Raw genomic sequence first — 19,877 nt, forward strand, 5'->3', positions numbered from 1 at the left:
TGTCAACGGGCCGGGCCGGGCTCGCCCGGGGCCTCAGGCGGGCTTTTGGGCGCCCATGGGCCGCGGACCAATTTTATACTTTTATCAATGTGAATGTTAACATGTCAACGGCCCGGACCGGGCCTGCCCCGGGCCGCGGGCGGGTTTCGCGCCGCCACGGGACGCAGGCCAATTTTACACTCTTATTATTGTAAATGTTAACATGTCAATGTGAATATTCACATTGTCAACGGGCCGGGCCGGGCCTAGCTCGCAGACAGGTTTCGGGTTGCCCACGGGCTAATTTTACATTTATACCAATGTAAATTTTAAAATATGAATGTTCACATCATAAAATTGATAACCGTTCAAAAAATATTTGTAAGGGTATCAAAATTAAATATAAGGGAATAAGTGTCCAAGAAAATAGTGTAAATTAAGAAAAATGACTTTATAAAATAAAAATATACATACATGGGACTAAATGGGTTAAAAAATTCATTCATGGACTTCTTAGGTTAAAACACTTCTAAATGGGATTTATCAATAATTTTTCCATAATATAATTGATAAAGAATTGATTATTTGTATTGAGTCATTGAAAAATATAAAAAAACAAAATAAATAATAATTAATGAGAGAGTATGATCATGTGACATTTCAAAATTATTGTATAATTTCTTAGAATTATATTAATTTTTATTTATTTATTTATAGGACATTTTTTTTTTACAAAAATATTAAAAATATTAAAAATTCTATTAAAATTTTTATCAAACTATTTTATATAGATGTGACACTCATTCCCACCCTTCATATAAAACATTTAGGCTTGGTTTGGGTTACACTAAATAATACAAAAAGTCAAAAAGTCACTATCCTATTTAAGTCACATCATCTTATTTAAATCACATCACCTCTCTAACATATCACATCAAACCCAATCCAAACCCAACCCATATAAGCCAATAAATCAAAAAGTACACTTTTTTAGAACATCACAAACCAACCCTTAATAAAAATTTTAGTCGAATTTTTGAATCTCTAGCCGTACACTTTTTTCCATGCTCCATGTATTTGCAAATTTTCAAACGCGAAAAAAAAAGAAAAGAAAAAAAAAAAAGCCAGAAGAGCATGTCCTCACCTCACCTCACCTCACCTCACCTCATTAGTCTCTCTTTTTTTGTACCGTTGCCTTTGAAACCCTAACGCATCGATGCTAATCTAACAGCCCTATTTGATTATTCTCACCCTAACCAAAGCCAAGAATTGTCAAGTAAAACTCCTCGTATTTACATCATAATTTGGAAAGCCGATCGCCATTCACGGACGACGGTAAGAAGATAATTTCATCGTTCCCTGATTTTTGTGCTAATTTTTTTTTTTTTTTTCCTTCTTAAAGTTGAAAACCCTAAGAAGCGATATGAATTTGGTTTTAAATTGCAGATTGTTACGAAATATCAGAAACAAAAATTTAATTTTTAAATTGGGGGTGGAGCAAAATGGAATCTTCATCGGTGATTACTCCAGAAGATGTTTTGGAGTCTTTGATGAACGATGGTACAATCGATACCATGAGGTTAAAGATCATTAATCAGATTAAAGCTAATGTGAGTATCATCTTTCACGACTCATTCCATACTATACTAGGAACAATCACATGAAATCTTTGATAACATGGATTCCTAGTTCTCAATGTTTACATTTATATTTATTTATTTATTGACTTATGTTTGGATGTATAATTTATTTTATTTTATTTTATTTTATTTTTTGAGAACAAGATGTATGAATTTGTTTGTATGTCGTTTACCCGCACATTATGCTTCTAATGAACCAATTTTGAAATGGATAATAGTTCCTGGATTTATGGTAATAACATTAAAGAGTTCTATTCCATGACCATGACGAACTTGTTTGGAAGCCAAGACTTAACTGTCACGACCCCATCTTGCCCCCAAACCGGATACTGTGGTGACCAGACAATAGTCGTAGACTTCCAAAGGCCTGACTAAACAAAACAAGTTGGACTCTTGTGATAATTGGGCCAAAATTTGTTTTAATTTGCGGAAGCCTTTAATTTATTTAGTTTAGTCCATTTGAAACATCTGTTCATTCATTCAGAGTAGTGTGTAACTATATGAAGTGAAGCGTGCAATAGTTTCATTAACTTTTTCAATATTACACAAGTATACAAAGCTTACAAAAGTACAATCTACTACAAGATAGTCTGTTCTTCCCGTGCTAGGACATTTACAAGGTCCTCTAAACTCAAACAAGCATGACGTACGTATAAATTACATAAAACTTAAACTACGATCTCTTCAAGTCTGTTCTCCCAATTATTTCATTTCTAAATTTTACCTTGAGCATTTTGTGTAATGAGCAAGGTTCTGAAAAGCGGTTGCGGTTGCCGTAACGGTGGCGGTGACGCGGTTGCGGGGTGTAAAGGCCGTAGCGTAACGGTTGCGGTAACTGGAACCGTGAATTTTTTTATTTTTTGCACAATTTGAAAAAAATTTACCGATACGCACATTTTTTTTCCATAATCATATTTATTAGGTTTTAAAATAAATATTGATCAATTTTTGTATATTTTAAAGTTTGATCCAATATATTTCGTATTTTTAAAGCACTATAAACTGAGTTTTTTACATTTTATTTTAATAAGTAATAACTTTATATTATACAAAAAATCAATCACTAACTATTATTTATAAGATAAACAATGACAAAAGTAAGAGAATAAATAAAAGCATATATATATATATATATTTTAATCAAATCAAATAGATAATGACCACACTTATTATTATTATTTTCAAACAATATATAGATAGACACACATAAACAAAATGGTTGAGTGATTGCAGCTGAATACAATAGTATAGGTCTTATAGCTTCAACAAATCAATAACATGTTCTTCACCTTCCCTCTTCTCTCTCTCTATCTCTTGCTCTTCCATCTTCCCTCTTCTCTCTCTATCTCTCTTCCCCCATTTTCAATTTTTTTTTTTTGGCGTGTTTTTTCAAAAGAAGCAATTCGGAACCGTTACGTAACAGTGCGTAACAGGCCGTTACGGCCATTACGGCACCGTTACGACCACTATAGCAGCCGCTACGGCCGATACACCTGTGAATCTTAATCACACTGCAAAAGCGGCCGTAACGGGTGGCGGCAACCACCACAACCGTTACGTAACGGCGTTACGTAACGGTTGCGGCCGCTTTTTAAAACCTTGGTAATGAGGTAGCTAATTTGGTTTAGGGCACTTGAACATGAGTATGGATGTGGTCATGGCACATGACATTATTTGGGGTGTTGCACTAATGGTCTTTATTTCCTAACCTGTACCCAAACTGGAGAAGGAACCAAAGAAAGCAGACAGTTCAGTTTTGGTACTCATGTTTTAATAATTAACCAAAGAATAAGGACCCGCTTTCATGACTTTAGCTGCCATTAAAAGAGTACTTATTATGTTACTTTTTAGAGGACTTTTAAAAGGGCATTATTACCGACTAGTGCATTAGATTATGACCTTTCCATCTCTCTAGTGCTTGCATTGCTGCTGGGAAACTAGTGTTCATGAAAAATTATGACCTCTTTAATCAGTGTAGGTTTTCTTTGTAAATATTCTGCTTGTCTAGATTGCCACATTTAATTGAGGTTGTTTAATAGCCTCTGCGAGTGTGTATAGTTGTGCTATTCTAGATTCTCATTGACTTGTGTAATTTCAGTTTTACGAAAAGAAGAAAAATCTGACTGCTGCGGCTGCTGCTTTTGGGTAATAAGTAAGCCTATAAGGCAATTCACCATGATGGCTTTGGCTGCATAAGATTTGAATGAGTTCTTGCTTAAGGTTTATTTGAATTCCTAAGCAACCAAAAACCACAATTGACGAGCACAATTTCTTTTAGTTATACACAACAATTCTCTTTTTTATTAACTATATTTAGAATTGGTTATCTCAAGCTGATTAATGTAACTTGTCAAAAGTTTTGCCAACCTTCCTAGCATTTGTTTAGCAAGTTATCTAAATTGGTCACAAATTTTGAAATGTTGCCAAAATGCCTATCCTATCACTTGAATTGATTACCCCCTTGGATAAATATAGCTTTTCAATTTCCCTTTTTGGGACTACCCAAAGATTCAATTCTTAGTCTCTGTTAATCACATGGCTTAAGAGTTTTGTTTTGAACAAAATTTTCCTGTTATATTAGATGACCAACTCCCAAAATTAGAAAACAGAAAGTTTTATTTGTGGATTTTGTTCCCATCAAGATTTTGACTGTTCGTCTTAGTGCTAACATGATTGATTAGTTGCCAAATCCATGTTGTAAATCAGTGAGTTGCTTGATTAATGACACAGGAGATTAGCTTTTAATATATTAAATTCAGGAATTTTATCCACCCATACTTGTATGCATTGTCAGTTGGAGCTTCCTGTCACTCAATAGGCTTTCGCTGTTTTGATTTTTAATGGACCAAGACAAATTAACCGCTTCATACTGTGTCAGAAAGAAGGATCACATGATCAAGTTATAATTGCTAAAGGTGATTTTTGGAAGATTAACAAATGCTTCACATGAAAGGTGTTTGAGTGTTGTGCTTTTCTTTTTTGCAGGAAGAGCTGAAGAATACAGCTATTAAAATGGCAGAACAGAGTAAGGTTCTTAACACTCCGGGGGCAGAAAAGCAGACAAAAAGGGAGCTGTTTGATGCACTTCGGCAAGAACTTGAGTAAGTGTTGATATTATTTTGCAGTGGTCATTTCATATGAGCGAGGTAGAACTCCCTGTCTATTTAATTTGAAGTCTCCAAGCATCTTCCCCTTACCAATTGACAAACAGGTCATTGATACCCGCTTGTCATTTTGGAAATCCTATACACTCACAAAATTAGTTGTGCTTTATGGTAACTTGATGGAAGATTATTAGTTTCCTATGAACATATCATGTTGAATGGTTGGAAAGCAATTCACACTCATATATGGGTTGTACAGTGGTGATGGATCAATTAACCTGTTATGGGTCCTTTATGCAGTTGATCTCTCATTGGTCTGTTATAATATTTTATGCATTTGTTTCATGGAATGATTTATCCTTTCATGTTATTTTATGTATGTGTACCCACTTCTTGTCAAAAATATAAAAATGTGAGCCCACTCCTTACGGTTCTTTCTTCAGCTGGGCAAGTATCAACAGTTCAGTAGTGATGTTAGCCTTTGTATGATAGATCTGTATAAGGTTTATGCTTTTTCAAGTAAAGATATGCCTTAAGTATGGGCCTATAGGAATAGAAGGTTGGCACTCTTTGCTCAAGGCAGTTGCTAGTGCTTGTTTTATTATTTTTATTTTTTCTATGTAGGTGTGTATTGTATTATGGTGTTTTCTATATAATGTAGTTATTATAGGTCTGTTCACAGTGTTCAGTAAAAACAAATTAAACTGACCCACAATATGATCCTTGGCGACCCCTATAGCCCATGTAAGTATATCCAAAAGTTACCAAAATACCCCTGATATAAAAACTCGAAAACATAAAATAACCATAAAATAAACCTCTAATAGTACTAGAAACATCTATACTATATATAAAGTGAACAACTCGCTCTGGTGGTGTCTTGAAGCTTCCTCTCTCCCTTTGTTAGGTGGATTTTTTCTCTTATCGAAAAGAAATTAAGGGGTTGTTTGGGGTGTCATAAATAAGTGCATTTTTTGGACTAAAAAATTGAGGAAAAAAATATGGATGTTTGGGTTAACTTTTTGACTTTTTATGAAAAAATGTGTATTAAAAAATTGTATAAATTAGTGTGTAGAGGAAAATTAGGATTGGAAGTTGTGTAGCCGTAATTTTTGACTTTTAGTGAATAGTGATAACTTTTTAACTTTTTGAGTAACTTTTTAACTTTTTGTTTTTTTTTAGGATTGCCAAACTTGGCCTAAATGGTGAGGAGAACTGGACTTGAACCTAGGATCATTGATCTAGTAAACAACCACTTTATCGCTTGAGTAAGACACACTACATGTTTTTAATTCAAAATCAAAATTTATGTTTTACAAATTTAACAGCACACCTGTCAGTCTGAAGCCTTCTCTTCTCATGTTGCCACCTTTGGTGGTGTCTAGAAGCCTTCTTAGGGTTGGCTCAATCACTTATGTGGCCTAAAGCAAAAAATTGAAGTCAAGACGGTTTTTGTTTTGTTTTGTTTTGTTTTTTTCTTTCTTAGGCTAAGAACATAGTGAAATAGACTTTTACTAGAGACAAAATAATACAATTTTGATGAAAGGACACTGGACCTTTTTTTACAAATTTTTTTATCAAATTTAAATTTGATGCAAGATTTGGTGAATAATTGGAGATGCTCTAATCCAATCCATTTGTTATTTCATATTATTATGCTGTGTTCATGTGTCTTGTCAATTTTTTTGATCAACAACAAACAAAGATTTTATTAAGGCACAAAGTTAAAAGAAGGGAGGATAAGGCATTCTCTAAAAAAGAGTACAAGTTAAAAATGACAAAAACAACAAAAGGAGGCAAAACCCACAACGAAGAAAGATACTACATATCACAAACTGACATCCAATCTGCTGCAATTAAAAAAAGAGGAATTCCTTTGAATAAAGGATTCCTTGACACCAAAACGATACTAAATGTTGAACTTTATCCTATAAAAAATCAACATCCTGAGATACGTCTTCAAGGACGTGCCCATTTTTCTCTAACCAAATGACCTAGAAAATCGTAAAGAGAGCACAAAGCCAAAACACCTTGGCCCTCTTCGAGCTGCTCAATACTTGACTTTCTTTTGGAGCCATCTACATAACATTCTCCAAACAAAACAACCTTTGCCACAAGTTCGCTGCTACTGGACAATGCAGAAATAAATGATCCAAAGATTCACCATTCCTCCTACACATTATGAACCGTTGAGGACTTCGAGAATGGGAAGGCCTCCTCCTTTGCAATGTATCATTTGTTAAAGTGCCTTTATGAAAAATCCACACTAACATCTTTATCTTAAGAGGAACACAAGCCCTCCATATCTTTTTGTGAAAAGGGGACAAAGGTGTGTGAGACTTATCAATGAGTTTGTCGAAAAATGATTTACAACAAAAGGAACCCGAGAGCAGCCCAAACCCACTTGTCCTCCAAAGTTGAAACCAAAGAGACATGTTCAAGCCTTGACTAAAGATCCACCAACCAAATTCCCTAACCTCCTTATGATTAAGATTTCTAAGAAAATTAAAATTTCAAGAAATTTGAGCCAGAGATGAGCATGCCATAGAAGCAATAGAGCAATTATGAGATTCTGTACAAATGTGGAAAAGACACAATGATGGAAGAACCGACCCAAACATCTCAAAATTTGACAATTTTCCCATTACCCACCTTCACAGAAATGAAATGGAACCAGATTGGATAAATACGAGAGATTGATTTTCAAGAAGCTTGCCCATTACCCCAAGTGACCACTTGCGAATTTGTACCGTTAACATGAATCCCATACTTGCTTCTAATAACCTTATGCCATAATGAATCACACTCATTTGAGAATCTTCATAACCACTTGCGAAGTATAGCTGTGCTCCTAGCCATTATATTACCTATGGCCAAATCCCCCTTTTCCTTAGGAAAGAAAATTGTCCCCCAATTCACCAAATGATTTTTTTTGCTCTCATCCTTCCCCTCCCAAAGAAGTCCTACATCAATTTTTTCTAAAGATCTTGCCACCTTAACTGGAATCTTAAATAGAAACAAAAAGTAAATTGGAATACCACTTAGAACTGTCTTAACTAAAGTGAACCTACCGTTTCGAGAAAGTAAAGCCATACTCCACCCTTCCAGTTGCTTCCCTATATTTTCCACAATTGGAGCCCAGAATGACTCATTTATAGGATTACTTTCCAATGGAAGTTCCAAATATTTAATCGGGAATGTCTCAACACCACATTCTAGAAGCGCAGCCACTCTCTAGAGATTATCACTTTCTACATTAATACCAACCACACTACTCTTTTCCAGATTAACCTTAAGCCCCGAAATCACCCCAAACAATTTTAATACTGAAAAATGATTAACTATTTGACTTTCATACCCTGAGGAGAAAAAGATAGTGTCATCCGCAAACTGTAAATGTGTCACAGGAACCATACTTTTACCCACATGTAAACCTCCAAACAAGCCTGCCTCTTTAGCCCTATCCACCATTCTACCTAACACATTTGCCACCAAAATAAAAAGAAAGAAGATAAAGGATCCCCTTGTCTGAGTCCTCGCGAAGCCTTAAAGCTCTCCCCCAGCTTACGATTGACTATCACCGACATGTTACAAGTCGCTAAACACCCCCTAACCCATGATCTCCATCTCTCACGATAACTTTTCATTCCCATTGCAAAATCTAGAAATTGCCAATCCACGTGATCATATGCTTTCTCAAAATCTATCTTAAAGACAATCCCCTCCTTCCCTAAACTCCTATATTCCTCCACCACCTCATTTGCCACCAAAGCCACATCTAAAATCTGCCTATCTTTCACAAAAACCCCTTGTGATGGAGAAGCCCCAATGAAGACCTCAACCTTTTTCATGTGTCTTGTCAATAGATTTTACTTTTAGTTAAAAATTTCAAGTGTAAAAAAATTAAAAATTTTCCATGCAAGTTATATTTAGTGAAATTAATATCTACTAAATGAAATTATTCATAAGAAATATTTGATTTTAACTAAATTTTATTTTCTTAATTTATGAGCGTGTGAGAGTGGGAAATAGACTTTTACTAGTACACAAATGATAGGTATCTCTACTAAATCACTAATTTTTTTTTAATCAATTACACATATGAATGCGGTCTCACATGGGTGTAGAGCCAATGTATGAAGTTGATAGAAAACTTGATAATCTTATTTTAGTTTGGAAAAGCTACTGACATTTTGTATTCTTTATTTTTTGTTTTACCTATAAGATTTCAACTCAAATTGAAGCCTTTTGTTATACCGAGGCCTAAAGCAAGTGCTTCATTTGCAGCCCCTTTGAGCTGGCCCTAGGCCTTTTGTCCTTATGTTGCCAATGCCCATTTTTCTATTTGAAACAAAAAAATTAAATAGATGGGAGGAGTGTGGGACTTGAACCTTAGACCTTACGTTTAATGAAGAAAACTCTTACCGCTTGAGTGGCACACAATATATAGTGAATCTTTTGTTTTATTTTTACTTATTTCAAATTGCACACGCATCGCATGTACCAACGGTTTAGTGATTATATATGGTTACTATCAACTTTTCTTTGAAACTATGCCAATTTCAAAATATCATTGCTTCTTTGAATTTAATTTTTCTTTAGCTTCTTATAGTTTGCATTAGTTACCTAAAGGTATGTTTGGCAATGTTTATGCTTAGGTGTTGTTTGGTTGCAGTTTATTGCTTTTTGTTTGCAGATAACATTAAACATGTTCATATTTATTTTTTTGTAAAAAACAAAAACAAAGAACATGTTCGGTACACATGTGGTGGTTGTTGAAGGTGGTTGTCAACGGTTGTAGATTGTGGCTGGATGGATGTAGTTGCTAGTCATACAAAGGTGGTGATCAGAGGTGGTTGTTGGCCACTGCAGTGTTGTCAAAGGCGCGCCTAGGCGTAGGGCGAGGCGAGGCGCACCATCTGCGCCTGTCGAGGTACCAGGCGAGGCGACTTCATCCAGGCGAGCGCCTTAGACGCGACTGGATCAAGGCGCGAGAGGCGCAAGGCGATTGCCTATGCGCGACTGAGTGTTCAAGTTGTAGATCCCATCTAACGACTCAGATGAACCTAATCGACCTAATCGAAGGCCTCGTAATCATAGAGGATTACGACTCATGGACCATATGAGCCAAATAGGGCTCAGATAACCCTAATCGAAGTCGCCTCTTCCTGTCTTCCTCTTCCTCTGCGACTACGATCAACTTCGATCAACTTCACAGGTTCGATTAGGGTTCGCAGGTTCGATTCGCAGGATCTACTTCGATCAACTTCGCAGGTTTCAACTTCGATCGACTTCAGCTCTGTGATTCGCAGGTTCGACTCTCTCCCCTTCCCCTTCTTCTTCGTCTTCGATCTCGACTTCACTCTGTGATTTAATTTTTTTTTTCTTTTATTTTTTTTTTGAACTGTTTTGCTTTTATTTTTTTTTTCTTTTATTTATTTTTTCAACTGTTTTGCTTTTATTTATTTATTTTTTTTCTTTTTTTTTTCAACTGTTTTGCTTTAATTTTTTAATTTTTTAATTTTTTTTTTCAATTATTTGAGTTGAGTCTGAAAAAAAATAGGAAGCCTAAAATTGATTATGATAAATAAATAAATAAATTAATTAATTCATAAATAAATATATAAATTAATTGATTATGATAAATTAATTAATTCATAAATAAATAAATTAATTAATTGATTATGATAAATAAATAAATAATTTTTTTTTCAATTATTTGACTTTCATAACCCTGATTATTACATAAACAAATAAATAAATTAATTAATTCATACATAAATACATAAATAAAAAAATAGATATATTACATTCATTATGATTATACTGAAATTGATTCATCATTATACTGAAATTAATTAATTCACCTTTAATTAAAAAAATAGAAAATTGATTCATAACATTAATTAATTCATACATTACATACATTACAAGAAAATTAAATGTAACATAAGAATGAATGTAATGGAATGTAATGTACATTAATTAATTAATTCATCATTAATTAAAAAAATAGAAAATTGATTCATACATTACATACATTAATTAATTCATCACATAACATGTATTACATTCATTATACTGAAATTATTTTTTTGTTATTTATTTTTTGTGTTGTGTAGCAAGTACTAAGTAAAAAATGACATCGGAAAGTAATAGAAAAGATCCGGCGTGGCAATATGCCCATTTGGTGGAGGAGAATAATTTAAACAAGTTTGAGTGTAATTTTTGTGGTAAAGTATCAAATGGAGGTGTTTATCGAGTGAAACAACACCTTGCGGGAGGTTATAGGAATGTCACTGCTCGCCCGAAGTGTCCTTCTCATGTAAGAGAAGAGATTAGAGAGTTCATGTCCAAAAAAAAGACACAAAAAGATGAAATGAACATGTTGCCTGATTTCGATGACATGGACATGGAAGATGAAGATGAAGATGATGTCGTTGAGATCAATGTCAATAAACACCGCAAGTTGACAAGTAGTAGCCAAGGTTCATCCAAATCCAAATCCAAATAAAAAAGGCCAAAGAGAAAAGGGCCTATGGATGTTTACTTCACACCCAATCCTGAATCAGTGGTGAAAAATCGAAAAGACCAAGCAAAAGGGAAACAAACCAAAATTGATGCAAATGACCCTTATAAAAAAGAAATGAGAGCTCGGGCACTACAAAGATTTGCAAGGTGGATGTATGATGCTGGCATCCCTTTTAATGCAGTAAATTATGAGAGTTTTGGACCAATGATTGAAGCCATTGGCCAATATGGTCCTGTGTTAAAATTGATATATTATTGATTGATTGATGTTGTTACAAGATTGATATTATATATTACAATTCAGAGTAGCTCATTATATAGGAGAGGGTTTGGGTAGTAGGTGAGGAGTAGGTGAGGGTAAATTGGTGGTGGTAGGTGTAGGTGAGGAGTAGGTGAGGGTAAATTGGTGGTGGTAGGTGTAGGTAAATTCTAACAGCCCCCCGCAAACTCAAGGAGGATAGAAACTAACCAACTTGAGTTTGAAGAGAGGAACAAAACAAGAAAATACATAAAAAATAAAAGAGGATAAGAGACACTGTATGGTCGTGTCAGACCATTGGTGAAGACACTGGATGGTGGTGTCATAACGTTGTAGAGGACACTGTATGGGGGTGTCATAACCATGTAGAGGACACTGTAAGGTGGTGTCAGACCGATGTAGAAAACAGTTTATGGGGTCATGTCGGACCGTTGTAGAAGACAGTTTATGGGGTCATGTCGGACCGTTGTAGAAACTAACCGGAATCAATGTCGGGACAGTTTACAGAGTCTTGTCGGACCCATAAAGGAGCTAACCGGAATCAAGGTCGGGACAGTTTACAGAGTCTTGTCGGACCCATAAAGGAGCTAACTGGAATCAATGTCGGGACAGTTTACAGAGTCTTGTCGGACCCTTAAAAAAGCTAACCGGTATCAAATGTCGGGACAGTTTATAGAGTCTTGTCGGACCCTTAAAAAATCGCATCCTCAAAAGGTGCGCTCAATTTTTCAAAAAGGCGTGCCATCAAAAGGCGTGCCCAATTCATCAAAAGGCGTGCCATCAAAAGGCGCGCCCACTTCATCAAAAGACGTGCCCGACAGAAAGCGTCGAGCCATCAAAAGGGGCGCCTGACACGCGGCGATGCACGTGATTGACAGAGCGCGTGTCGGCCTCGTCGTCTCTGTCTTTATAAACCAAAGCGAAGTCTGAGGCTTGGAAGCATAACAAACCAGTTGAAACCTCTTCGTTCTCTGTAACATTCTGTAACCAACCCTTCTCTGAAACACTCAGCAACCCAAAAACATGGCTTCTTCTTCCCGTTCAGCTACCCAGAATATGGCCTCTTCGTCCCGTGGTCTGCTCACTCTTTTTCCCGATCTCAACGAGTCAACAAGAGAGATAACTGGTGCGGTGGCACTGGAACCTCAACCAAGCGCCCCGGAGTTTGCTCCGTTGAACTTTCCTATGCGGTCTGTGGAGCAAAGAATGGCAGTGCAGTCGGATGTGGAGGCCAATCAGTATACATTGAAGTCATGTGTGGAAACCATGACTGCAGTTACAAATTTGTCGAACCGGCTGCAGAGTAGGACAAATGAGGTTCAACAGTTAAACTCCCAGCTGGCTCTGCTCCAACGCATGTATAAGGATGCGCGAGCAGAGATAAGTGTGCTAAAGACAGAAAACAAGGAGCTGAAGCGGAAGGCCACCGTGATGTTCCGTTTTGGAGGTCCACCATATGCTGCAGTGGAGGAGCAGGGAGTAGTGATCATGCCCAGTGGAGTGGGAAATACGGAGGCAACACCGGCAAGGGCAGCCCAGGACGGAGGCAAGAAGAAAAGACCGGCGGCAGAGTAGAGAAGAAAAATCCCACTTGTGAATGTGGTTGGTTGTTTGTATTTTGTTTGTGTTTTTGTGTTTGTTTTTTTTTTGTTTTTTTTTTTTTTTTTGGTGGAAAATTGTGAGCGGGGGTGATCCCGGAGATGAATAAAATATGGGTTGTTGTGCAAATTTGATTTTTATTTTTATGTTTTTTTTTTTTTTTTTTTATTATTATTTTTTTTTTTTTGAGCAAAAAGTCGGTGGGCAAGATGAAATGAAAAAGAAAGGAAAAGAGGGGGACAAAAGTTGACGGATGGTGGATCATGGAGTGGTGGATCACAGTGTGTGAAAAAAAAATAAATAAAATAAAATAAAATAAAAGAAGGTTGGATGGACAGAGAGAGATGAATAAAATATGAGAGAATAATGATAAATATAATTAAAGTGGGTCTGCTGTAGAGAAAGGGACCAGAGAGAGAGAGAAAGAGAGTGAGTGGGTGCCCCATGTGCTGGGTTTGGTGTGTACCGCGTGTGTGCTTGTGGATGCATGTGCATAGCAGTGTGTTTATTATTATTATTATTATTTTTTTTTTTTGTTTTTATTTTATTTTATTTTGTTTTGGTTCAAAACTGCCGAGAGAGAGAGAGATCTGTTAGAGAGAGAGAGAGAGAGGGCTTGATGGAGCTACTGTTGCAGTGACCGATTCAGTTGTGATGTCGAGGAGGCTGGATCGACGGCGACGCCGATGGAGGTTGCTTCGCCGGAGGAAGTAGTTCTGAGACGGACGAGCGACTGGGGGTGAACGGCCTCGTCGGCGGAGGCTGGATCGACGTCACCGCAGGCAACGTCGGCGACGTTGGAGTCGTCCTGACACTGAGGTTGTTCAACGTCGGCGACGTTGGAGTCGTCCTGACACTGAGGTTGTTCGTATTGCGACAGAATGGTCATACTGACGCTCTTACTCATCGGATCAACCTGGACTCGGACGCCGAACAGCATGAGCCGGAGTTGCAGTCGGAGATGTGGCCGAAGGTGAGAGAGGCTTGTGAGCAAGCACTGGGTAGCAAAAGAAGGCACCAAGATGGTGATAAGGAATCGAACGGAGGAGAGAGTGGTTGCCATCCGTGAGGAGTGAAGGTATGTGTAAAAAAAAAATTCTAGCGGACTAGGTTGAGGTCCGGCGGGCAGCTAAGGTGAGGTTGCCGCCCGCCGGGAAAGCGAAAATATCAGGTTCTAAACCTGCTCTGATACCATGTTAAAATTGATATATTATTGATTGATTGATGTTGTTACAAGATTGATATTATATATTACAATTCAGAGTAGCTCATTATATAGGAGAGGGTTTGGGTAGTAGGTGAGGAGTAGGTGAGGGTAAATTGGTGGTGGTAGGTGTAGGTGAGGAGTAGGTGAGGGTAAATTGGTGGTGGTAGGTGTAGGTAAATTCTAACATCCTGGTATGAAGCCACCGACATACCATGAAGTGCGGGTTACCCAACTCAAAAAAGAAGTGAAACATACTGAAGATTTGATGAAGTATCATAAAGAGGATTGTGCAAAATACGGGTGTTCCATAATGGCAGATGGTTGGACTGATAAGAGAGGAAGGACATTGATTAACTTTTTAGTTAATTGTCCAAGAGGAACCATGTTTGTTGAGTCGGTTGATGCTTCTAGCTATTCAAAGGATGGGCAAAAGCTATTTGAATTACTAGACAAGTTTGTGGAGAAAGTTGGAAAAGAGAATGTGGTGCAAGTTATCACTGATAGTGCTGCAGCTAATGTGTTGGCGTGTAAGAATATTTCCTCATTCCTTACATCAAAATTGTTTACTCATAGTTTGTTTTGTATTTAAAATTTAAAAACTTGAAAATAATAGTTCTTCATTATTGTTACATTATAGGGAGGTTTTTGGAAGCTAAGTATGAACACTTGTATTGGACACCATGTGCTGCTCATTGTTTGGACTTGATGTTAGAAGACATTTTCAAGATACCTAGACTGAAAAAGACATTTGAAAGGGGTATTGCAGTACATGGCTACATTTACAATCAGCCTACATTGCTAAACATGATGAGGCGCTTTACAAATTTGAAGAATTTGATCAAGCCTGCAAAAACTAGATTTGCAACCGCCTTTTTGACTTTGTCTAGGATGCATCAACAAAAAAACAATTTGAGAAAGATGGTCACCTCCGAAGACTGGACCTCAAGCAAATGGGCAAAGGAGCCACAAGGTAAAAGAATGGCACAAACTTTGTTGATGCCTTCATTTTGGAATACTGTTGTGTTTGCCCTTAAGGTCTCGGGTCCTCTTGTCAAAGTGCTTAGATTGGTTGATACCGAGAAGAAACCTCCCATGGGATACATTTATGAGGCAATGGATAGGGCAAAAGAATGCATTGCAAGTTCATTTGATCATAAAGAAGAGAAGTATAATGAAATTTTCGAAATCATTGACAAAAGATGGGATGTTCAATTGCATCGACCTTTACATGCAGCTGCACATTTTCTTAACCCAAAATTCTTTTACCCAAAAGCGTTAGAGGTGCAAAGAGATCATGAAGTGATGAATGAGTTTTATGAATGCATGCAAAGGTTGGTCCCGGATGTCACTGTTCAAGATTTGATCACTAATGAGATGAGTATTTATATGAAGGCTGAGAGTCTTTTTGGCAAGTCTGTTGCGATTAGGCAAAGAAATACAAGAGCATTAGGTAATATATTATAGACTCATAGAGTTTATTTTTAGTAATACTTTTAGTAAAACTCAATACTTGGTAACAATTATTTCTAACTAGTAGATTATCGCAGCTGATTGGTGGGCATCATATGGTTCTTATACCCCAAACTTGCAAACTTTTGCCATAAAAGTCCTTAGCCTAACATGTAGTTCATTGGGTTGTGAACGAAATTGGAGTGTATTCGAACATGTGAGTATTTAACATTCTAACTAATTTTTTGTTCAATTCAAATATTTTTTATTCTCATTATATAGAATTTAATATCTTTTTAATAATTGCAGCTTCATAGCAAGAAAAGAAATAGATTGGAACAATAACGTCTCAATGATTTAGTGTATGTCAAATACAATAGAACATTGAGATTTAGGTATGACATGCGCAACACTCTTGATCCCATATCTTTGCAAAATATTGATGAAAGCAATGAGTGGTTGCTTGGGAGGATGGATGGAGAATCAGATGAAGATAATGAGCCTGTGTTTGATGATGATGATGGCTTGACGTGGGCCACTGTTGCTAGAGCTTCTGGAGTAGAAGAAAGTAGCCATGCAAGTAGAGCAACAAGTTCACGCTCAAAGGCACAACCGAGGATATCTAAATCATCAACATTGACTCCACTTCAATTAATAGATGAAGAGGAAGCGGGCTCAGATGACACAGAGGAGGAAGATGTTGAGGGATACAAATCAACTGATGGAGAAGAAGATGATAGTTTGCTTGCCATTGATGTTGAGGATGATGATTGACTGACACCGACCTAACCTACCCTTTCTTTTGATATTGATGTTTTTAAGTGTTAAGACATATATTAGTATTTGTTGGATATTTATGTTTTAGATGTTTAGTGTTTATGTTTTTATTTTATTGAATGTGGATTATTTGATCTTTGAAAATTGAAATGTTATGTAATATGCACTTTCATGGCTTTGAGAATTATTCTATATTTTGTCTTGAATCTTGATTACTTTTTATTTTTTAAAAAATTGTAATAGTACTATGAATGATTAGTCTATATTAATTTTTCTATTTTTTGCGAATACTGTGCGCCTTACTTCAATAAAGCCCGCGCCTCGCCTTGCGCCTTGCGCCTAGGCTCCAAGAGACCTTCGGCGCCTTAGTGCGCCTTGAGCCTTTAAAAACACTGGGCCACTGGCTATAAAGCATGGGTACTTCGAAAAATATGCCGTACCTGTACCAGGTACTTACCAGTATATGATACCTCGTATAGTACTTTTGCATATGTACCGGGTACTCGAAATACGTACTAAAATTTTTTCTTCTTAATTTTTCGCATACTTAGATGTACCTAGTAAATACCCAAACCATACCATACCGTATCATAGCTCAGTTGAAACAATATAATCTTCTACTATAGAGATAAAACTCCTTTCACTAGATTTTTTTTTTTTTTATTTTTTGTTTTACACTTAGCATGATTTTAAATTAAACTATGATTTGTAAGTTATTTAATATATTGACATTTAATTTTGATTTATATCTTTACTTTTGGTATTAAATATTAATTGTAGGTTGGACCTTAATAAATTAAACCATTTAATAAATTTTTGCATTACTATAAATTAAAAATGAATATTTTTTTACAAGTGAACGAAGCAGTACCCGTACCCGTACCTGTACCCTATTTTTTTAAAAAATTTTTTTATATATAATTTTACCGTATCGATGAACCCGTATCGTATCAGTATCAGTACTTATACTTGCACTCACGCTTCATAGGCCACTGGAGATGGTTGGTGGTGGTTGCCAACCACATGAGGTGGTGATTGTCGAAGGTTGAAGATGGTCGTCAGCAATCGAAGGTGGTGGCTGGTGTTGATATTCATAAGAGGTCAGTGGCGATGGTGGCCGGAGGTGGAGGTGCCCGATAGTGGTTATGAGTAGTGGGTGGTGGTCCGAGGAGGTGGGAGAATGAAAGCTTTTGTTTTTTTCAAAAATAAGTGAAACTAACTTTTTTATTGTTACAAAATTTAGTAAAATTTGTAAAATGTTTACAAATTTTAGAAAACAAAAATAGATACCAAACGAGTTTTTGTTTAAAGTTTTTAAAATTTTTGTAAATATAAATGGAAAATTATAAATATAAACGTTACAAAACAAGCCCTTAACTGTTTTTTGTTTATGTTTTCAAAAAATATGTATACTCCAATCAAAAAGATTTTTGAAAAATGTTTTTCGTTTCAAAAATATGTAAATAATTTTCAACTTGTTTTGAAAACAAGTTTGTATTCTCTCGTGCCTTCTCCCTCCCCCACTCTTTCTTGGCGGCCACCACCTTCGACCACTCCCGCCTAGTGGCTACTACTTCTGACCATCCGCAACCATCACTTACCACTTGTGGCAATTCCCTACGCATCAGCCACCACCTCTGGCAACTCCCCACCCTCCTTTTACCCTGTTTGTTTATCAAACATGTTTTTTGTTAATAGACATGTTTCCTTTTTGAAAACAAAAAATGGTAAATTGTTATCGTTACCAAAAAAAATACCTTTATCTCAGTTCTGTAAGTTTTACTCTGCCAAATAGAGTTCCTTGCATTAGTTCTTGTGCACTTGTTTCTGGAGAACTGTTTGATTTGATTATAGTAACTATCAATTGTGGTTGCATGCATTAGGTGTTCATTATGTATTGTACTGCAGTACATTACATTCTCATGATGTAATCATTAAAACCTATTTCTCTGACATTTTATTGGCAAGCACTTTAATTTGACTTCATTTTTCCTCATACCTTGTTGGTGCCCTGCAGGACTTCAGTGCTTGAGAAAGCCTCTAAATCAGTTTGGGATTTGATTCTGGACAGCAATGGGCTGGGGAAGGAAATAAGTGAAACAGTTGAAAGGGTATTCTGTCGATTAAGTGGCCGTGAGCCTCCTTTGTTTCCTCTAAATGTTGAAACCCAATCAGAGAAAGAGAATGAGAAAGGGAAAGGAAAAGAGATAGAAAATGGGAAGGAGAATTTGGTCTCTCCACTAAAGAAAAGAAAATTTGATGAGATGAGCTATGAAGAGGGAGCATATGAAGGTGCAAGTGGAAGTAGCAAACCTCCAGCCGTGCCAGAAGATTCTAGTGAAGTGCCTCAGCCAAGTGTATGACAACATAAGCCCAGCCTTCCATGAGCTCGGTGATTTTGACAAGAGCCAAAAAGTTGGGGACCTGCCTACAAGTGAGCTTGGTTGGTAGCCGAAGTTTATGAACTTTATCTTCTATAACCTCTTTGTTGGATGCATTAAACTGATTACAGCAATAAAAGGTGCTTTGTCTTTTTTTGGGTTGCTTCAAGGACTTCATCGATGCTTGGAGTTCCCAGCAGAGAGTCTTTACGATCTTGATGGTCTTTGTGCCTTTTTTGTGCCGGAAGTGGTGTTTCATCAAATCTTCTTCAAACACAGGACTCACCACCCTTCTTAACCCCGAGGTTTGGGGTGGCCTCAATTTACTCAAGACCGCTAGGATCAATTTTACGTGTAGGAATAGCTTGTGTTATTCACCCATACAACTTCTAATGAAACTAACATTTTGCCAAATCAACTGTTATACTTTAGTTTATCAAGCTTGTTATGCACTCCTAATGTTACTTGATCAGATATTTGTAGGTGCTTAATCTATAATCTTAATATAAAATTTCTCAGAAAGTGTTCTTCTGTCTCCCCCTTTCCTTCAGTAAGTAAGATGCTGCAATTGTGTCCCAATTGGGACTTGGAATGGAACCCACATCTTTGTGTTACAGGGCGGCCAGATATACCACTTGAGCTAATTGCCAGTGGCAAAACTCGAATTGATTGTGTCATAAGGGATTGATATTAATTTCTGATCAATGTGAAAGCATGAGAGAAGTCTATCTCTCTCTGCAACATGGGTTGTATCCTCTTATATTTGTTCCCTGAAACGCAAAATCTGATCGTCTATTCTGCAACAAGACTTCTTGCTTTCTGCCAAGGTTTGAAAGGAAATATCAATAGCTTCCTGATCATCAACCTGTGGGGATTTGCACAATTGTTGCCTTCAATGGGAGTATGTCAAGTTCTCTGCATCTTGTTGTTTTGCCCTATCTCTCTCTCAGT

The 19,877-nt window shown here is 36.7% G+C and overlaps 2 protein-coding genes across 2 annotated transcripts; both read left to right on the forward strand.

Annotated features, from left to right (window-relative positions):
* Window positions 1-1,045: 1,045 nt before the first annotated feature.
* Window positions 1,046-19,448, forward strand: LOC114319255 (antigenic heat-stable protein). Its single transcript, XM_028266260.2, has 4 exons — window positions 1,046-1,314; window positions 1,426-1,589; window positions 4,605-4,720; window positions 18,563-19,448. Exons 2-4 carry the CDS (start codon window positions 1,482-1,484, stop codon window positions 18,906-18,908), a joined length of 570 nt encoding a protein of 189 aa, XP_028122061.2. The 5' UTR covers window positions 1,046-1,314; window positions 1,426-1,481; the 3' UTR covers window positions 18,909-19,448.
* LOC145789998 (uncharacterized) lies at window positions 14,906-16,732 on the forward strand. The gene is made up of 3 exons (XM_082867783.1): window positions 14,906-15,769; window positions 15,867-15,985; window positions 16,078-16,732. Exons 1-3 carry the CDS (start codon window positions 15,025-15,027, stop codon window positions 16,111-16,113), a joined length of 900 nt encoding a protein of 299 aa, XP_082723909.1. The 5' UTR covers window positions 14,906-15,024; the 3' UTR covers window positions 16,114-16,732.
* Window positions 19,449-19,877: the final 429 nt, after the last annotated feature.

This window comes from Camellia sinensis, chromosome 5, assembly GCF_055761805.1.
Source record: "Camellia sinensis isolate YWXY chromosome 5, ASM5576180v1, whole genome shotgun sequence".
NCBI classification, from domain to species: Eukaryota; Viridiplantae; Streptophyta; class Magnoliopsida; order Ericales; family Theaceae; genus Camellia; species Camellia sinensis.

Excerpts from the sequence above, each read along its gene's own strand:
- LOC114319255 (XM_028266260.2), top strand. The coding sequence starts at position 1,482 with ATGGAATCTTCATCGGTGATTACTCCAGAAGATGTTTTGGAGTCTTTG. Across the intron at positions 1,590-4,604 it reads TTAATCAGATTAAAGCTAAT|GAAGAGCTGAAGAATACAGC; the intron begins GTGAGTATCATC and ends TCTTTTTTGCAG. Across the intron at positions 4,721-18,562 it reads GCACTTCGGCAAGAACTTGA|GACTTCAGTGCTTGAGAAAG; the intron begins GTAAGTGTTGAT and ends GGTGCCCTGCAG.
- LOC145789998 (XM_082867783.1), top strand. The coding sequence starts at position 15,025 with ATGTTAGAAGACATTTTCAAGATACCTAGACTGAAAAAGACATTTGAA. Across the intron at positions 15,770-15,866 it reads AAGAAATACAAGAGCATTAG|CTGATTGGTGGGCATCATAT; the intron begins GTAATATATTAT and ends AGATTATCGCAG. Across the intron at positions 15,986-16,077 it reads ATTGGAGTGTATTCGAACAT|CTTCATAGCAAGAAAAGAAA; the intron begins GTGAGTATTTAA and ends TAATAATTGCAG.